This window comes from Diabrotica virgifera, chromosome 3 (genome assembly GCF_917563875.1).
Source record: "Diabrotica virgifera virgifera chromosome 3, PGI_DIABVI_V3a".
Lineage (NCBI taxonomy): Eukaryota > Metazoa > Arthropoda > Insecta > Coleoptera > Chrysomelidae > Diabrotica > Diabrotica virgifera.
In genome coordinates, this window is record NC_065445.1 from 191356956 (window position 1) to 191376759 (window position 19804).

Here is a 19804-nt window from a genome sequence, read left to right on the forward strand (position 1 = left end):
CATATTAGCCTCGCCATATGTATTAATTAGCTCACCAGTCGCTGTTCTAAGCTTTACTGTCGCAGGTGATAATTTATTATGGTCTCGTACTACATCTGGACGTGCGATAGTTCTCGTTGCACCTGTATCCACCAAAAATGATCTACATCTATTACTGATACGACCTTCGATGTATAAGTTGTGGATTCCACCGGAGGACGTAAGGTTGACAGTTACTATGGGGCTCTAGTTCTCGAGGTCGGCAGTTGCCCCTTGGTGTCGACCCGCTCTAGTTTTCCGACGGCTGTACGATCTTCTTACAATTACGACGAATGTGGCCTACGTCTCCACAATTCCAACATCTAGGCTCGCGTCTCTTTGGCATCTGATTACTTATGCATCTGATGCATCTGATTACTTATGCATACTTTGGCATCTGATACTCCGTATCATTTCCTCCAGACGTTCATCGTTGTGTTCGTCACTTTCTTCAATGGTTCTTACTCTATGGCCTCGTGAAGTTTGACTAGCCGTTTCGTGTTCCAATGCAATAGCAAGTGCTTCATCTAAAACTTTCGGTCTTGCTAGTCGTAAAGCTTTCTGTAGTTCATTATCTTTCAGCCCATTGACGAAGGTATCTACTGCAATTTCTTCTAAAACGCTGTCTGGCACCTCTGGATAAGCCAACCGCACCACACGAGCCACATCTGCTTCAAATTCTTGCAGATTCTCACTTGCTCGTTGACTTCTACTTCGCAGTTGTGCTTTGTATACTTGTTGTAGATGGGCATCTCCATAGCGTTTTTCTAGACGAGTGAACAAGGTCTGGTAACAATTTTCTTGACCCTTGGGAATTGACCTTGAAACAGGCTCGAAGAATCACAATCTAAATATCGCAAAAGTCCGTCTCTGTCGTTATAGATAGAAGTAAGACGAAATGTACTTCCCAGCGCGTTCTTTTAGGCCACCCACAAGAAAGCGGAAGGATTAATATTTTAAGAAATTCTAGACGCCTAAGCTGGTAATTTAGATATTGCAGGCAGTAAAAATACAAAGAGACTTTAGAGCTCGGAGACAGCTTTCCTAAAAGTATTTACTTTGCACAGGATATGCCTCATAAAAAGAAGAATAGGAAAGATTGCTAAATGTTTGAGTGATAGAAATCTAGGAATTCCACAAAATTACAACGCAGTAACTTTCGTGGGAATCCTTAAACGGTTACAAAAAGGACACTCGTGGTGATTGGCCGAAAAAGAAACGTATGATCATAATAAGGCTGGTCTAAACATTATTTTCCAGCTATGTGATTGGTACGAAAATTTCGGAATGATGATTATTGGTCAAATTAGGTGATAGCTGTGAAAAAGGGAGGTGAATATAGAGAGCAGAGAGGAATCTTGTCCGAGATTAGGACAAGAAAAAAGGAATTAAGTTCTAGCGGTCATGCAGTGAAGACCTGCATTTTTTCTTGTCTGTGCCTAGATAGGCAAAATGGAATCTTAAAGATTCTGTCGTGAAAATCGCAAGTGCGATATGTTGTCTTAAATACCATACCGGTATATTCTCTGTGTTGTGTCCGGTACGATAACAGAATAGTTTTCTTAGTACGGCGTGTAATATGTTCGTGCAAACAGAACTTAGTTCAACTTTTACGGATAAGATGTCCGTTTAATATGTCTCATATAAACTGCACTTAATTCAATCTTCGTGGAACGCAGTTCCATTTTTTTAAAGACAATGGTCTAAATAAAATATGTTTAATTATCAAGTCAGTGAGAAGTATCACTAATAATCATGAATGCAGTTATTTTCTTTTCATAAAACAAAAAGAACTATGGAATTTTTATTTTTCGTATAATATAATAACAACTATGTAACAGTACTTTAACTCTAAAAATGAAAGTGAAAAGTGAAAGTGATTTCGTCGTACCCACAACTCTGGCGAGCTAACCGATTCCAGCAATTCAACAACAACGGATCATCACCAGGTATTTGCAATAAACTGTTTCGTTCCTTTTTCTTTTTTTTGAACTTTTAAGATGAAACGCGAAAGACTTATTTTTTTATTTTTTTAATCAAATCAGTTTAATGACAATTTTCTATCTAAATAAATGGTAACTATGTTAAAACTTATTTCGTCTTTTTCTGTTCGCACAATCCATCTATGTATCCTTATTGTATTAGGAAACGCAGCCTACCACAGACAACAAGGGTAAGTACCATTAGTAGTCAAAGGGATACCATTTTTTTCGTAACATTTTTGTAATTTTTATATAGATAAATAGCAATAGATTCTGATCTATTAATGGCGCCCAAAAAATTAATAATTTCTTTTCTTTAGCTTAAATATTGTTGTATGAACTCACACCCTAAAATCTCTTGATGATTAGAGCCGCCGGTGCGATTTTAAATTATGTAGCACGAATTTTTTTCAAGTTTATGTACATCACATGTATCTAATTTGTCGTGCATCATATATCTGCAGCATCACCTCGTAAAGCAGCAGTCAAGGAAACAGCCTTTTCCTGTTCGGTCCAATGATTGGCGGTCGCAATAGCTTCGAATTGTCTAAGGTATATGGACCAAGAGGACTTTCCATCAAATGGTGGTAATTTGAATCTCATATTATGCGACATTTCGTCTCTCGGTAGTTCATCTTTCACTACAGGATCTAAAGCTACTGCATTAACTGACAGTTGCACTTTTGTATCGGTTATCATGCTCTCTAATTCTTTGATCTTCTCTTCTACGGCCAAAACTACTGCATTAACTGAAGGTAGAACTTTCGTATTGGTTACCATAGTCTCTAGTTGTTTGATCTTCTCTTCTAACATTTCTTTATTGTCGTCTACACTTTTCTGTATCTTATCGAATGTTCTAGAAACTTCTTCAAATTTCTCATTGTTTTGTTTACAAACTTCTTCAAGTTTTTCGTTGTTTTGCCTACAGACCTCTTTAAAAGTTTCATCAATCTTTTGAGAAACACTTTCGAATTTCTCATTGTTTTGACTACATACGTCTTTAATTATTTGAGAAGTCTCATCGAATCTTTTAGCAACATTTTCGAATTTATCGTCGCTTTTTCTAGAAGTTTCATCGATCGTTTCAGAAACAGTTTTTAATTTCGATAAGATTACTTGTTCTGCTGACTGGAAGTGGAACGTCTCTGGGTCATCTCCGTTCTTCGTGAGGACATCCTTGAGTCGTGCTTGTAGGACTATCGTGCACGCACCCACTGCTGTCTAATTCGTACTCTTCTAATTGTTCACGGAGCTGTTTTATGGTCAGTTCTTGTAGCAACATCTTTGGTCGGCATACACGTACTTTTCAAAATGTCTTAAGTCTTTCCGAATACCGAACAATCAACGCACTTCAATTATTCCCGACGAATAAAGTTCAAAAGTCTTTTAAAAGTCTTTCCGAATACCGAACAATTAACGCACTCCGATTATTCCCGACGAATAAAGTTCAAAAGTCTTTTTTTTCACTTTTCATTTATTTACACTCCACACCGTTAACACCACTGTAACAAAAACGAGCGTTCGGGTATTTATTTACGACTTTATTATTTATTTATACAAGTTTACTTTACAAACTTTAGCTTAAGACTCTAGCTTAAACTCTATTTACAAAAATTATGCCTTATATATCCTAGTCGTTATTCTCGATCATTCCGGGCTAAGCCAGCTCTCCGACTATCGTGTGACCTTCCAACAACCGCGCGTCGGTTCCACGTATAGACCAGGGCGCATCTGTAAAAATATTAGTACATTTGGACGTTGAGAGGTGACTCAAATTTTTTTGCAGAAATTGCTTTAAAATAAATCAAATAATAATATTTGAGTTATCCTCCCTCTCAAAAAGGTCCGGAACATTGTTTAAATAATCAAAATGTCAAAAAATTAAGGAAAAATTCGATTTTTTTCTTGATTTTTTGATTATAACTTTAAAAGTGTTCATTTCCGAGAAAAGTTGTACTGACATAAAAGTTGCTTAATTAAATTTCCTACAATATAGAATTGGTTAAAAATTTAAAAAATAGTCACCCTTGTTGCAAAATAGCAATAATTTTGAAAAAAACATACAAAAACAAGTATTAGCATTTTACGTTTTTCAACCACTTATGCTACATTTAGGACCTTCATATTTCACTTTGAGAAACTTTATGATACATTAAAACAATACTTTAAATTTCATTAAGATCGGTTCAATAGATTTTGCAAAATAAATTTTGCAATCCAGCTTTCGTAAAAAAAATTCATTTTTTCAAAATGTTACAGGACTGAAAATAAAGCAGATAGCAAGTTAAAAATTTTTTTGCATATAGAAGTGTACTGTAACTTTCATTTGCAATTCTGCAAAATTAAAATCGATTAACACCACGGCGTCAGGAATTTTTTTAAATAAACATTAATTATTGGTGCTACGCGCAGGACAGCGGATAGTTTGCTCTGATTGGGCATTCCAATGACCTTTGATAATGACTGATACATTTTAATTTTTATTACATTTCGATATAAATAAATAAATTTGTTTATTGCAAAATAAAAACACATACTCTATCCTTTGAAATAACACTTTTATTAGCAAAAACTTTCTTTGTTCATATATTTTAACTTAAATAATAAAAGTTTATTATTTTTAAACATATGCAATTGTTTAAACAATATTTCACAAACAATAATAAAATTAGTTTGATTTTTGTGGAATTAAAATATTAAAATACAACAAAATATAGAGTAAGATAATAATATATTAGATAATGATTGGAAGAAATTTTGGTGGAAATCAACTTGTGTGATCGAACACCGCTGTCCTGCGCGTAGCACCAAAAAGTATTGTTTATTTCAAAAATTTTCTGACGCCGTGGTAATTAATCGATTTTAATTTTGAAAATTGCAAATGAAAGGTACAGTACACTTCTATAAGCAAAAACAATTTCAACTTGCCAACTGCTTTATTTTCAGTCCTGTAACATTTTGAAAAAATGAATTTTTTTGCGAAAGCTGGATTGCAAAATTTATTTTGCAAAATCTATTGAACCGATCTTAATGAAATTTACAGTATTGTTTTACTGTCTCATGACGTTTTTCTGGGTGAAATATGAAGGTCCTAAGTGTAGCATAAATGGTTGAAAAACGTAAAATGCGAATACTTGTTTTTGTATGGTGTTTTCGCAATTATTGCTATTTTGCAACTAGGGTGACTCTTTTTTAAATTTTTAACCAATTCTTTGTTATAGGAAATTTAATTACGCAACTTTAATGTCAGTACAACTTTTCTCGGAAATGGATACTTTTAAAGTTATAATCAAAAAACCAAAAAAAAAATCGAATTTTTCCTTCAATTTTTGACATTTTGATTATTTAAACAATGTTCCGGACCTTTTTGAGAGGGAGGATAACTCAAATATTATTATTTGATTTATTTTCAAGCCATTTCTGCAAAAAAATTTGAGTCACCTCTCAACGTCCATCTCAAAACAGATGCGCCCTAGACTAGTATAGCGTGCTTCGATCTAGACTTTTCTTGGCTTACGTCTTGCGGCCGGTGACTCATTGTTTTGCTACAGTATGTTATATAACAAAGACAGTTATAGTATTTTGTATTTTGACAACGGCACCCGATTTGGGCGTCGAAACGTTAATAAAAATCATTTTTTAATAATATTGTGGCTTATTTCCCATTCTAAATAGTTAAAATTGTAAAGACAGTTGTTCCAAGGATGAACATTATACAGGGTGTAACGAAAATACAGGTCATAAATTTAATCAAATATTCTGGGACCAAAAATAGTTCCATTGAACCTAACTTACCTTAGTACAAATGTGCACATAAAAAAGTTACAGCCTTTTGAAGTTACAAAATGAAAATCGATTTTTTCCAATATATCGAAAACTATTAGAGATATTTTATTGAAAATGGACAAGTGGCATTATTATGGCAGTAGTATCTTAAGAAAAAATTATTGTGAAATTTAGACTACCCATAAAAATTGTATGGGGGTTTTGTTCCTTTAAACCCACCCAAACTTTTGTGTACGCTCCAATTTAATTATTACTGTAGTACCATTAGTTAATTAGTTAAACACAACGTTTTAAAAACTTTTTTGCCTCGTTAGTACTTTTTCGAAAAGCCGAGTTTTTATCGAGATATTTTGAATATTATTAATTTGTCAAATCCACCACATACACACATCAAAATAATCTAGGGGACAAAAACAAAATGCGAGATTACAGACGGATTTCAAATAATTTATTTCAAATATTTAAAAAAGAGGACAAGTGTCCCGAATATAAAATAAACATTTTTTCTTAGAATTATCACAATAGCTCTTAGAAAAATTAGTCAAAAAATAAGTCAAAAAATGCATACATAAAAAAATTAAAAAACTAATTGATTGCCCCTCAACTCCCAACAAAGTAGTCTTTAGGTTAAGTTAGTATAGTGTATGACCTCCACGGTTGTTGATTACTGCCCTACATATGTTACTCTAACTTATGATCAGATGGTCAGTGTCTTTCTGCGGTATTTTGCTCCACTCCATTGAAAGGCCTCAAAACAGTTACTGTCTTTTACTGAACGAAAAATTTGTCCCATTGTAATATGTCCCATACATGCTCAATTGGGTTTAAATCTGGCGATTGTGTAGGTAATGATAAAACCTCAATTTAATTATCTTCGAGGAATGAATGCAAGACCCTGGCATTATGTGGACACGCATTGCCGTGCACTAATTGAAATTGGGAACCAGCTTGTTATGCAAAGGGTACAACAATATGTTCGAGATAATATCACAGTATAAAGACGGACAGTAAAATCTCTTCCATGTCGGCACTTTGATCTCAAGAAGTAATACCGGCAGTACGCAATTGGTAATTCACCAGTGGTGGATGCGGGTTTTCCCTGTTAAAACCCGTACGTTTCTATGCGACTAGCAATGCGAGAGTGGGGCAAAAGCGACTGGAAACATTGCGCGGTCGCCATGCGCTACTAAAGATTTTACTTCCAATTTTTCGGGGAGTAGTTCTACTGTCCCTCTTTATACTGTGATAATATCGTGGTAGTCTGTTGCATTTATAAACTGTTCCAGACAAACGAGATTGGTTATTACACCAAGAGTAATGCCACCCCATACCATTATGCTGCCGCCTTGCTGACTATGAACCTCCTGCGCGGCGACTAAGCGTTTAGTATTGCCAGATCGTCTCGAAATTCTTGTCAGTCTCGAATCTGATGCAAATCCAAATCGAGACTCATCTGTGAACAAAGTAGAGACCCACTCACGTCTAACCCAATTTGCGTGTTCTTGTGCCCACTGAAGTCGACGATTTCCTCTGGATAACACAGACACTCTCACAGGTCTACGAGCATCTAAAGCTACTTCATGCAGTTATTTCTAATAGTTTGGCAACTTACAAACACCTGATGGGTCTCTTGCAGCCTCATTTGTAATTGTGATGCAGTTATAGTGAGATCTCGCAAAGCCTGCCACTTAATAAAACGGTCTTCAATCTAGTTGGTTATCCTTGTACGGCCTGTATGACGTTCAGTAACGTCATCAGTTTCATGAAACTTTAACCACAAACTATTAGTGACATTACTGTTCGTGTGGAGGACCTCAGCAACGTCTCTTTGACGACTGCCAGGTCTAAGCATCTCGATAGCACGGCACTGCATTTCGCGATTTAAACGGTGTCTCTGCATTATTGGCAATTGCAAAACTTAATAAAAATCCACATAGACATCGAAAATCAAGTACCAATAAAGAAATATTACTTTTTAGCTTATAGACAAAAACCCATACTGAAGTTTTGTTTTATTTTTATATAGCCATTCTTCTCAGCATTACCGTCCAAGTTCTTCTTCAGCATTACCCTAATCGAAAAAACAACAATAAATATTAAAATCATAAATTTATTTTTGTATTTGTAGCTAACATTGATTTAAAGCTGTTAATATAGGTGTCCCCTAGATTGTTTGGTGTGTGTATTTGTATATGGTTAAGTACGATTATGAAGACTTGGTAATAATATGAAAATTTATTAATGATTTACATTTTTAGGTAGATTTTGAACCATATTAAAAAAGAAGCCACATCTCTATAAAAGGTGCCTTATCTAAAAAATACAAAGAGGCAAAAAAGTTTTAAAAACACTGTGTTTAACTAATGGTATCGCAGTAATAGTTTAATTGGAACGTACACAAACATTTGGGGGGTTTAAAGGAACAAAACCCCCATAATAATTTTATGTAAACATATTAAAAAGAAGCCGCAACTCGATAAACACTACCTTATCGAAAAAATACTAAGAGCTAAAAAAGTTTTAAAAATATTGAATTTAACTAATGGTACCACAATATTAATTAAATTGGAACGTACACAAAAGTTTGGGGGGGCTTAAGGGAACCAAACCCCCATAAAATTTTTATGGGGTGCACAAATTTAACTATAATTTTTCTTTAAGATGTTCCTGCCATAAGAATGCCACATGTCCATTTTCAATAAAAAATCTCTAACAGTTTTTGATATATTCGAAAAAATCGATTTTCATTTTGTAACTTCAAAGGGCTGTAACTTTTTTTATGTGCATATTTGTACTAAGGTAAGTTAGGTTCATTCGAACTATTTTTGGTGCCAGAATATGTGATTTAATTTATGACTTGTATTTTTGTTACACCCTGTATAATGAGACTCATTTAGATTAGAAATTCTCCAAAATTTGAAGTTACTCATTCAGTCATTCATATTTCAATTTTTAAGTTGGTAAAGCCTAACCGGGGAGATCGACAATAAATTTCGTACACAGGTATCTACTAGGTTGGTAGGTACTAGTCTAGGCTCCAGCTAGGTCACTGTGGCCCTTTCAATTCTGATGGGCAAACTCAACGGTTTCTTATGGATTTTTGGCTGCTGATTACGCATTTACACCACATTCACATAGCAAATTCCCAACTATAAACAAACGCACGTGTTAGTATTCGCCGTCTCATTCGTCAACAGGCTGTTAAATGTAATTTATTGCCCTAAACGAGGCGGATTCTCATTTTACAGGTCCAAACTGGTCAGTCTGCAAATTCAAATTGTAGGTAGCGTGTTAGTTTTTAAGATACACTTCAGGACGACCCTGTTTAGCTTCCATGCAGTGGCGGCTCGTACCACTTTAAGAAGGTAGTGCCACAACTCGGGCAGCCGCCAAAATTTTTAGTGACGGATTCACGATATTGTCAAAAAAAGGTATACTGACAACAAAAACTAAAAAAAATATGCGCGGATACTTTTATCTTATGTACATATCTTAAGTTTATTGATCTGAGGTGCCAAGCAATTGTCCAACATTGATCAAAACAGTTCCGTAAATTAATTAATAATAAAAACCTCTTAACCTACCACCAGCATTTACTGCTGATAGTGCTTGAAAATTGTTATTACGATTTAGTCTCTATTTACCAATTTATAAAAATAATACTATTTCATTATTCACACACATGCACACATTTTTGTAATGCCACTTTTAAAGTTTACGATATATGAAGTTCATTCTTCTATTTTTTGGTTGCAAAGTTTTCAATGACTTTATAATTAAAATTATCAATACAATTTACAAAATGCTTTTCTGCAGATAGCATACCTAAAGCACTAGGTTTCGATGTAAACATCGAAAAACAGCGTTCTGCTTCAGATGTTGATATAGGAATGGTAACTAAAATACTTAAAAGTTTAATAGTTTCTTCAAATGTACTTTTTGAACCTTCCCTCTACAATAAAACCGATAGCGAAACAGCCCCAGAGGTAGTACTTAATTCGTCTCGCTAATACAGTACCTACTTCTAATTCAGTTTTAAACCGAGTTTTGCTTAAAAATTAAAATTGTCTCCAGTCTTCATGGTTCATTAAGAAATGATTCGGAGAACTGATGCTTATAAGCAGAAAACTTCTCCGACATAAATAAATTAGAAGCAACTAAATGTCCGGAGAAGGTAGACCTTTGAAAGATCTGGTACTTTGAATAATATGAACCTTTAAGTCGTTGTCTAATTCGGCGCTAAAATTGACCAGCTCCTTAAATATGCCTCTATTTTCTGAATTTTCTTTTTCGTCGTGACCTCTTAAAGCTAACTCGAAAGCTCCACAACACCTTATAACATTTGTAGTTTTTTTTCTAGCGAAAAACCACCAAAAAAATTTTTAAAATACTAATCTTTATTGTCAATTAATAAATTAAACTTAAGAAATAATCAAAATATTATCAAAATACCCACGATCATGATGCACCAAAAGTTTAATTATTTATACAAAAACTTTTTAACAGAAAATATACATAATAAAAGCGACAAACCAGCACGTAAAGAAACTCAAAATAAATAGACCTGGCTTCATACCCTCGTGCCTGGCACAGAGATTCTAATGTTAAGGTATACTAATAGTCCAATATAGCTCTTTCTCTGTCACTTACATATAATGCTCGTAAAATCTTTCTCTCTTTACTCGTGCCAGTACTGACTTCGGCGCGAAGGAGATTCTCCTGTCGAATACTCTCCGCTGTCGGCAGGGATTGTATTGCGCCCATAGTTGCCATATTTTATATAATTTATGAAGATCAAAAGAAATACACACAAAAAAATTAATAGGAATTAAAAAGTTTTGAAGATAAAAAATATGTTTATGGATAGTTAGCAAGGTAGTGCCATGGCTCTATGGCACTACCTCACGGGCCGCCACTGCTTCCATGTGCGTTTGTTTACAGTTGGGAATATGTAAAATGAATGGACGTTAGAGGGTGGATTTCGATCAAAGTAGTCAAAAAATTGTTATAAACAATTTAATTGTTTATAAATTATTTATAAAGCACTAGCCAAGCTCGTAAACTAAGAGAGATTAAATTGTTTTCAAATAAAATGTATTCCTTAAATTTATTACTTAAAATTACGTAACTTAAATCCAATAATTAGAATTCAAGATAAAGTAAAATTCTATTGTAAAGGACTCCGCAGAAACCTTATGGGAAATGGCTCTCTGTCAAATGCTCTGAAACTTTGAGTGCTGACTGTTAACGTCCAAGCTTCCATGCCGTGTAAGGGTAAGAACAGAATAAGTGGGTCTCGGTGGAGGTGGAGGTGGAGGTCGCGGTCGATGTCGACATCCATGTAAAACAAACACATTGTAGTGAATGGAAGAGAACAGAGCAGGTTAGTCGCGGTGGAGGTTTAGCGCGATGCCATCCAGGAGGTTTACATCGATGCTTTTGAAAATAAATAGAGTTTGTTTTACATCTATATCTACTGCGCGGCTTATACCCCAGGCTGTGGGTGAAAAATAGGTCGATTTCAGGATATAATTCAGGAATTTTTGAAACCTATCAGGTGTTGTAAAGTGTAAAGGACGATGCCAGGAATAACTTATACTAAAATGTGACCAAAAATATTGCGAGGTTTTTTTATTGCGATTTTCATTTGTTAAATTTGCAATTTTTAAAGATTTTTAATTTTGCAGCTTAGGCTATTGATTCTAGAGAAAAACTTTTTAATAGAAAGCTGTAGTAAATTAAAAAACCTACAATTTGAGCTATAGTAAGTTTAATTTCGTTTATTGGTTATTGCAAAACAGCCTGAGAAAGGTCCAAAATGGCCGTTTTTTACAATTGCGTTATTTATTGTACTAATAATTATTTTTTATTTTTTAAAGCTTTAAAATGAAGATCTTTCAATTCCAAACATAAAAAAAAATTGTAAGGCCGGATTAACGAATTTGTTGCTTAGATATTATAAATTGTTTATCCCAAGAGGTCAAATGTCGAAGGCTATAACAGTTGGTGAAACATCCAATCTCCTTCTAAAGAGTTATATTTTCATATTCTGATGTAAATAAATGCGTAAAACATTTTTAAACCTCTAATTTTTGGGTTTGAAAATATGGGGGCATATTTTGTTATAATAATTTAGAGCTGAAGCGGCCCTGTACATTCTATGAGTTTTTAACTTACAGATTATTGTTGCTGAAGACGAAACAAATATTTATAAAAAAAATAAAAAATTTCTACGACCAACTGAAGCCGAGCTAAATGTTGGGTTTGAAAATAAGGGGGCAAATTTCGTTATAAACATTTAAAGCTGAAGCGGCCCTGTACATCCTATGAGTTTCTAACTTACAGATTATTGTTGCTGAAGACGAAACGAAGATTTATAAAAAAATAAAAATTTTCTACAACCAACTGAAGCCGAGATAATTGTTTCTTTTTTCTTAAATTGTAGTGCCTTTATTTATAACAATTAAGAAATTAATTTAACGTCATTGACTAAAGAAAGACTTATATTATCTTAAAATAAAAATTATTATAAAATATAGTTACATTTAATTATCAAAAATTATTTTTAAAATCGGTGCTTTTGCGAGCGGCCGAATTTTGCAAATCGCCCGGCTCGCTTCAAATCCGCGCGCTCGGAAAATTTTTACGTAACTTGTATTAAATTTTGACCGAAAACAATTTAATATTACCATTATAATATACAGTCTATTTACCACTGTATTTGTTTTTCTTGATAAACTTTTATATGTGAAATCTCATTTCTGAAGAAATAATATTACAAAAATGATACATATATATGAAATATATAACTATATTTTTAATTTTTTCATTGTTATATAAATATATTAATAATAATGTTACTTCTTATTATACAATATAAAACTTTTTCGTCTTGTAGTGACTATCCGTTTTGGATGTTGGCGACCATCATGGCAATCTGTACTTGCACACTAAATCGGTACTGCTGCTCTAAATAGATTTGTAGTTGTTGTGTTGAACGACGTACGTAAATTTTCTAGCAAGGCAATCCTTCGCCTTCCTGGTTCTCAGTTTCCAAATGGGGTTTGCCAAATTGCCATGATGGTCGTCAACATCCAAAACGGGTAGTGACTACAAGAAGAAAAAGTTTTATATTGTATAATAAGAAGTAACATTATTATTATTATATTTATATAACAATGAAAAAATTAAAAATATAGTTATATATATTATTTCATATATATGTATCATTTTTGTAATATTATTTCTTCAGAAATGAGATTTCACATATAAAAGTTTATCAAGAAAAACAAATACAGTGGCAAATGGACTGTATATTATAATGGTAATATTATTAAATTGTTTTCGGTCAAAATTTAGTACAAGTTACTTAAAAATTTTCCGGGCGCGCGGATTTGAAGCGAGCAGGGCGATTTGCAAAATTCGGCCGCTCGCAAAAGCACCGATTTTAAAAATAATTTTTAATAATTAAATGTAACTATATTTTATAATAATTTTTATTTTAAGATAATATAAGTCTTTCTTTAGTCAATGACTGTAAAATAATTTCTTAATTGTTATAAACAAAGGCACTACGATTTAAGAAAAAAGAAACAATTATCTCGGCTTCAGTTGGTTGCAGAAAATTATTTTTTTATAAATCTTCGTTTCGTCTTCAGCAACAATAATCTGTAAGTTAGAAACTCATAGGATGTACAGGGCCGCTTTAGCTCTAAATGTTTATAACGAATTTGCCCCCTTATTTTCAAACCCAACATTTAGCTCGGCTTCAGTTGGTCGTAGAAATTTTTTATTTTTTTATAAATCTTTGTTTTGCCTTCAGCAACAATAATCTGTAAGTTAAAAACTCATAGGATGTACAGGGCCGCTTCAACTCTACATGTTTATAACAAAATTTGCCCCCTTATTTTCAAACCCAACAATTAGAGGTTTAAAAATGATTTACGCATTTATTTACATCAGAATATGAAAATATAACTCTTTAGAAGGAGATTGGATGTTTCACCAACTCTCTACGATTTTTTTTCAAAAAGTTATAGCCTTCGATATTTGACCTCTTGGGATAAACAATTTATAATATCTAAGCAACAAATTCGTTAATCCGGCCTTACAATTTTTTTTTTATGTTTGGAATTGAAAGATCTTCATTTTAAAGTTTAAAAAAATAAAAAAAAATTATTTGTACAATAAATAACGCAATTGTAAAAAACGGCCATTTTGGACCTTTCGCAGGCTGTTTTGCAAAAACCATTAAACGAAATTAAACTTACTATAGCTCAAATTGTAGTTTTTTTAATTTACTACAACTTTCTATTAAAAAGTTTTTCTCCAAAATCAATATCATAAGCTGCAAAATTAAAAATCTTTAAAAATTGCAAATTTAACAAATGAAAATCGCAATAAAAAAAAGCTCACAATATTTTTGGTCGCATTTTAGTATAAGTTATTCCTGGCATCGTCCTTTACAACACCTGATAGGTTTCAAAAATTCCTGAATTATATCACGTTTTTTTACCCACAGCCTGGGGTATTACAAGGATGCTTCCCTGTGATTGGTCCGTTCGAAGCCAAGTTGTCATTACCTGCGCTATCTGAGTTGATACTTTTTATATAATCCCTTTTTTGTATTCAGTTTATTTTTGAATTTCTAAAGTAATTAAATTCAGTAAATTTTTGAAATATGAAGGAGGATCTGATTATTTACAGCTGACATTTCAACACTATCATCACTTGACTGACACAACATCGCAAAAGCACAGTATTTTTGTCATTCAAATTTCATTAAACTACTTCACTTGATAGTGGTTCTAGCTCGACTGACAGCGCAGGTGACCTCCTTGCTATGTGCTGTCGACATCGACCGCGACTTAACTAGTAGCATCCACCTTGACCCACTTGTTCTGTTCTTACAAATCAAACACATTAGCACAACACCTCGCCCAGGTATTTAGTCTACATACAGAAGTCAATGCTGAAGATGAAGAAGTATACACATTTCTCGACGCTCCTTGTCAATTATCACTACCACTGAAACCATGTACACCAACAGAGATCTGGAAGGCGATAAATAAAATAAACCCTCATAAGGCTCCAGGTTATGCTAATAATGCACTATATACATACGTATGTATTTAGAAAGAAAAATTTAGGTATCTTTTATTAAAAGGGGAATACTAATCGTATCGCTTAATAAAATCCTAGATCTTCAAATTTTTTAAAGTTGTTATACATCATTTTTAGGTATATAAACTGGGTAGTACCCAGACGGCAGCTACCTAGAATTCCCACCACAGTTACCGATGGTTTATACGAAGAGGAATACTCATGTTACCCTCCCGCTGTGGGAATGATAATTATTTCGTTGATAGAAATAATATTTTTCTGCGTAGACGAAGCAACCGAATATGAATCCACAAAATACGCCAGTGGGCCATGTGCGACGCTTTTTATTTATGAGCCCTCCAGAAGAAGGGAAGTGTGGAGATATATGACCTATATGTTTGTTCATGTTGGGTAAGTACTGTTTTATTTTGTTCTTTATTAAGTTTGTTTGGCAACTTTAATCATATGTACAGTGGAACCTCGATAAGTCGGCCCCGATAACCCGGAAGTCCGGCTAACCCGGACCGATTTTCATCAGACAAACATTTCATCAATAAAAATGTATGTATTATGTTAAAACATTTTATCTGTAGCCGCTTCTGGAATGTCTTAAAAATATCGAGTTTCATTGATAAAACTTGGCTTCGACCATAATATAATATTTGAGAGATAATGGGTATTTGTGTAATTTGAACTATACGATAGTAAAATTGACTCATGGCACACGGCGGCGGCGGCAGAGCGACGTTCATTATCCATTATCTCGGGCTATCGCAAACAACAGGCACCTTTTATTCCTTTATTTATTTCCAACTGTCTTTTAAAAAATTATTTTTAGAACAATGATGTTTTAAACTTTAAACAATGAAAGAGCCACTGTTCTTAAATAACATAACATCGTTCCGATGGCAGACGAAATTGACACAACCGAAACTGACTGAGCTTTTTTTACCTAGAAATGTACAATACTCTATACTGTGTATACTATACTCTATACTATACAATATACAACTATAATAGGTAAGTTAGATCTGTACTGTGCATATATATTTCATGTTATTTTAATTATAACGGACTTTATCTATAAGTATACCTTGTTTTATTAATTTTTACCATGCTCTCCGGCTAACCGGATCGGCCGCGGTCCCGATTAATCCGAGTTATCGAGGTTCCACTGTATCTTGCTTAATTTCTCCATTGGTCCCTAGTTTCAGCTGCTCTAAGAGCTTTGCTGAATGAATGGTCCGCTGAATTCTTAATTTGGTGGGACCATCTGATTGGTGACCGTCCTCTTAGGTCGTCCGCACATGGAGCGACGCTCGAAGTAATCGACTCGATTCCAATCGCGTAGATCTCTCCCCGTTATTTAAGTTCCTTCGTTGTGGCATTGAGCTCCGTACACGGAGCGTTTAGGATTGCAAATCTCCTCGTCTTGTACAACTCTCGTTCCGTGCGATCTGAAGCGCATGAGAAAGTTCGAGTGAGACGCACGTTTAGTCATTATTTTATTTGTTTTCTTCGTTTTTGTGCCCTTTTTTGATTTCTGCCCTAAAATAAATTTTAGTCTTTTTAAAGATCGGTGAATGTTATGTTTGTTGATTGTAATACTATTAGCTTTGGGGAAGTATATTGTTTGCAATGTAAAATTCTGAAAACATTAAACTTCTGTTCTAGGTGTTTCTTATAAAATTCGTTGAGGAAGTAGAAACATACCCTCAACTGTATAATGCAACTGTATAAAAATGTAATAATACCGTACTTTTCACAGATCGAAATAGTCGTTTTGGTTACTATATAAAAAATGCGTTAATTTATAAAAACAGAATCGACTAGTGTGCGGAGGGCAATCGCTTGTGTCGCAGGGTTCGTACAAGACGAGCAAGACACGCGAACTTCGAGACGTGTCTTCGATCGACCTATGTGCGGACGGCCTTGTTTTCTCCCCGAAACGTTTCCAGAAACAATTAATCTCTCTAAATTATCATCACCTCTACGAACCACGTGACCAAAGAACTGTAGAATTCGTCGAAGACATGTTGTGGAGAGACTTTTTTTAATGTCAAATTGGTTAAGAATAGAAACGTTTGTCCGATGATCTGGCCAAGGTATGTGCAGCATTCTTTTCCAACGCAACATCTCTAAGGTATCAAGTTTTTGGCGTTCTTGTGAGCAAAAGGTTCAAATTTATGTCCCGCGTAGTATAGAAATAATGGGAGTACAAGTACATTCACCAATCTTTTCTTAATTTTTTGAGATATAGCTTTCTTCTTCTTCTTCTGGTAACACTACAACCCGGGGTGGGTCTTGGCTGAGTGCACCACTCGCTTCCATCTCGAACGGTCGTCCATGATAGTTGGGTCAGTGGGTAGCCCCATTGTTCTTCAATCTGACCTTAAATTGTCGCTCCATCGGATTCATTGGCGTCCTAAGGGCCTTCTTCCTGTGGGGGCTTCCTCCCAGATCAGTTTGTCAAGGCGGTTATTAGGGAGTCTATGGACATGGCCAGCCCATCTTAGACGTTGATATTTAATTTCTTGGACTACGTCGCTCGCTTTATACATTTGCTTAACCTCAGCATTTGTTCTCATTCGGTATGGATTGCTATTAGGGTCGTGATAAGGTCCAAAGATTCTTCTGAGGATTTTTTTCTCAATACATTTAAGTTTTTTTTTTCAATTTCTTTGGTCAGAGTCCACGTCTCACACCCATACATGAGCACCGGTCTAATCACTGTTTTATTTCTGATCTTTGATGCTCGTGTTAGGCTCTTAGATTTAATAGTATTGTGGAGACTATACATACATCTGTTTGCTGTCTGATTTCTCCCTTTAATCTCTTCCGTGATATCGTTATCTGCAGTGATTGTTGCTCCGAGGTATTTAAAAGTTATATGGGTCTATCGTAACATTTTGCCTATTCTATCTCGTCCCTTTTGTCTGTTGATGCACATGTATTTGATGTTCTCTTCATTTACCTTTAAACCCGTTTTCTTTGCCTCTACCTCCAATTTATTGAAAGTCTCCTTGGCGACTGTGTTTCTCACAATGTCAATCTCATCCGCGTATGCTAGTTGTAATTTTGGTCCATTTACTGTCATTAACTCTAATCTAATTTGTGCTGTTCTTACTACTTTCTCCAGAATTATATTAAAAAGGAGGTGACAGCGCATCTCCTTGTTTCAGGCCACTGCTTGTGCCTGGAGGGTTTATAGTAAGAGATATGGATAGTTCTATTGAATTCCCATCCTTTTTCAAGCAGCTGTCTTAGAGTAAAAATCTGATCTATGGTCAATCTATTTTTTCTGAAGCCGGCTTGGTATTCCCCTATCAAATCTTCTACAAACAGTGTTAGCCTACGGGATGTTCGATAAGATTTTATAGGCCTTATTAAATAAGGAGATGCCTCTATAATTAGAGCACCTTGGTTTTGTCTCCCTTTTTATGGATGGGGATTATTACACTTTTGTGCCATTTTGTTGGTATTTTCTCTTCTTTCCATATAAGTGTTATTAGTTTGTGTATTTGTCTATGTAAAGTTTCTCCTCCGTACTTGAGGAACTCAGCCGGTATGTTGTCGGATATAGATTTGTCTCTCCAAATTTTAGTACGATTCATCCCTATTTTGCCATAACAATGCGTCTCCGAACTTATAGATCTGTTAGTTATCCTAGATCCGAGACAGTTGAATCTGCCAGCCACCGTTACTCTGCCTACGATCCTTCTAAAGCCCTCTTCATGACATATTCCCCATAGATATTGAATAAATCAGGTGATAAAACGCATCCTTGTCTAACACCTCTCTCTGGTCTTAATTGGCTTAAGAACCTCTGATCTAGTCGTACTGTTGCCGTATTGCTAAATATTTTTAATAAGTGTGAACAGCTATATCCGTGCACCCAGCCGTACTAAAATGGACCACAATTGCTCTAGCTTACACAATTAAATGCCTTCTAGTAATCAACACAGCATCACATTCATATTATCATAGGTAGGTACTTGAAATTCCCTCGACTTTTCAATTAGTTATTTCAGGTTCAGTATTTGCTCCCGTGTACATTTTCCCTTTACAAACCTCGCTTTTTTCTTCGGTATTGAAAAATTAGGAAGATTTTAATCTCTTTTTGATGATATGCAACAAGATTTTACTGGCATGTGTTATGTGATAATGTACGGTAGTTTTCACTTCTAGTAGTGACCCCTTTTTGTAAAGTGGAATATAAATTCTTCTCTTGATGTGCATCCGTACCATTCCTTCAAGTTACGCAACCATGAGATCCTTCTCCTTTCTACACTTCTTTTGCCCTGGATAATCCCTTGTATAATTAATTGAATATAAATTGAGGTACACCAATTAGATGGTCATTTTTCCGAATTCCAAACAGCGACACAGATAGAATGGATAACATGTATTCATTTGTCACTTAATGACCGCACAATTATTGCTCTTGGTGTTGTGGTAATTCCTAGGATCTATTTAGCAATGTTTCACGTCAACAAAGCACAGTCTTTTCGCCGTTTCATAATCATGTGTGAAACATGAGTCAGTCACTTCATACCTGAGACAAAATAACATTCAAAACAATGGACTCAAGTATGAGAACCGGCTACAAAGAAGGCGAAGACCGTTTCATCTGCAGGTAAGGTGGTGGCGTGACGACGGTTTGTTGAATGCGCGTAGGATAATTTTCATTGACTATGTAGTGAAGAAGGAAAAACTATAAACATTGAGTATTATGCTAATTTATAGCAACGTTTGAACAAAGCACTCAAGCAAAAATAGCGTCCTAAATTCATGAATTAAAGTTGAAGTGCTACCTTATGCATCCCATTCGCCATATTTAGCCTCCTCGAATTATTTTCTGTTTAAAAACTAGAAAAAAATTGCTCAATGATCACAATCTAAAGAAGTGATGTCGG

At 34.6% G+C, this 19804-nt stretch overlaps 1 protein-coding gene across 1 annotated transcript in view; it reads left to right on the forward strand.

Annotated features, from left to right (window-relative positions):
- Positions 1-19804, forward strand: part of LOC126881476 (rhomboid-related protein 2-like) — a 78300-nt gene that overhangs the window by 27500 nt on the left and 30996 nt on the right. Inside the window, exon 3 of the mRNA XM_050645761.1 lies at positions 15027-15299. Within this exon, the coding sequence (XP_050501718.1) occupies positions 15027-15299 (273 nt within the window). The remainder of the gene's footprint in view (positions 1-15026; positions 15300-19804) is intronic.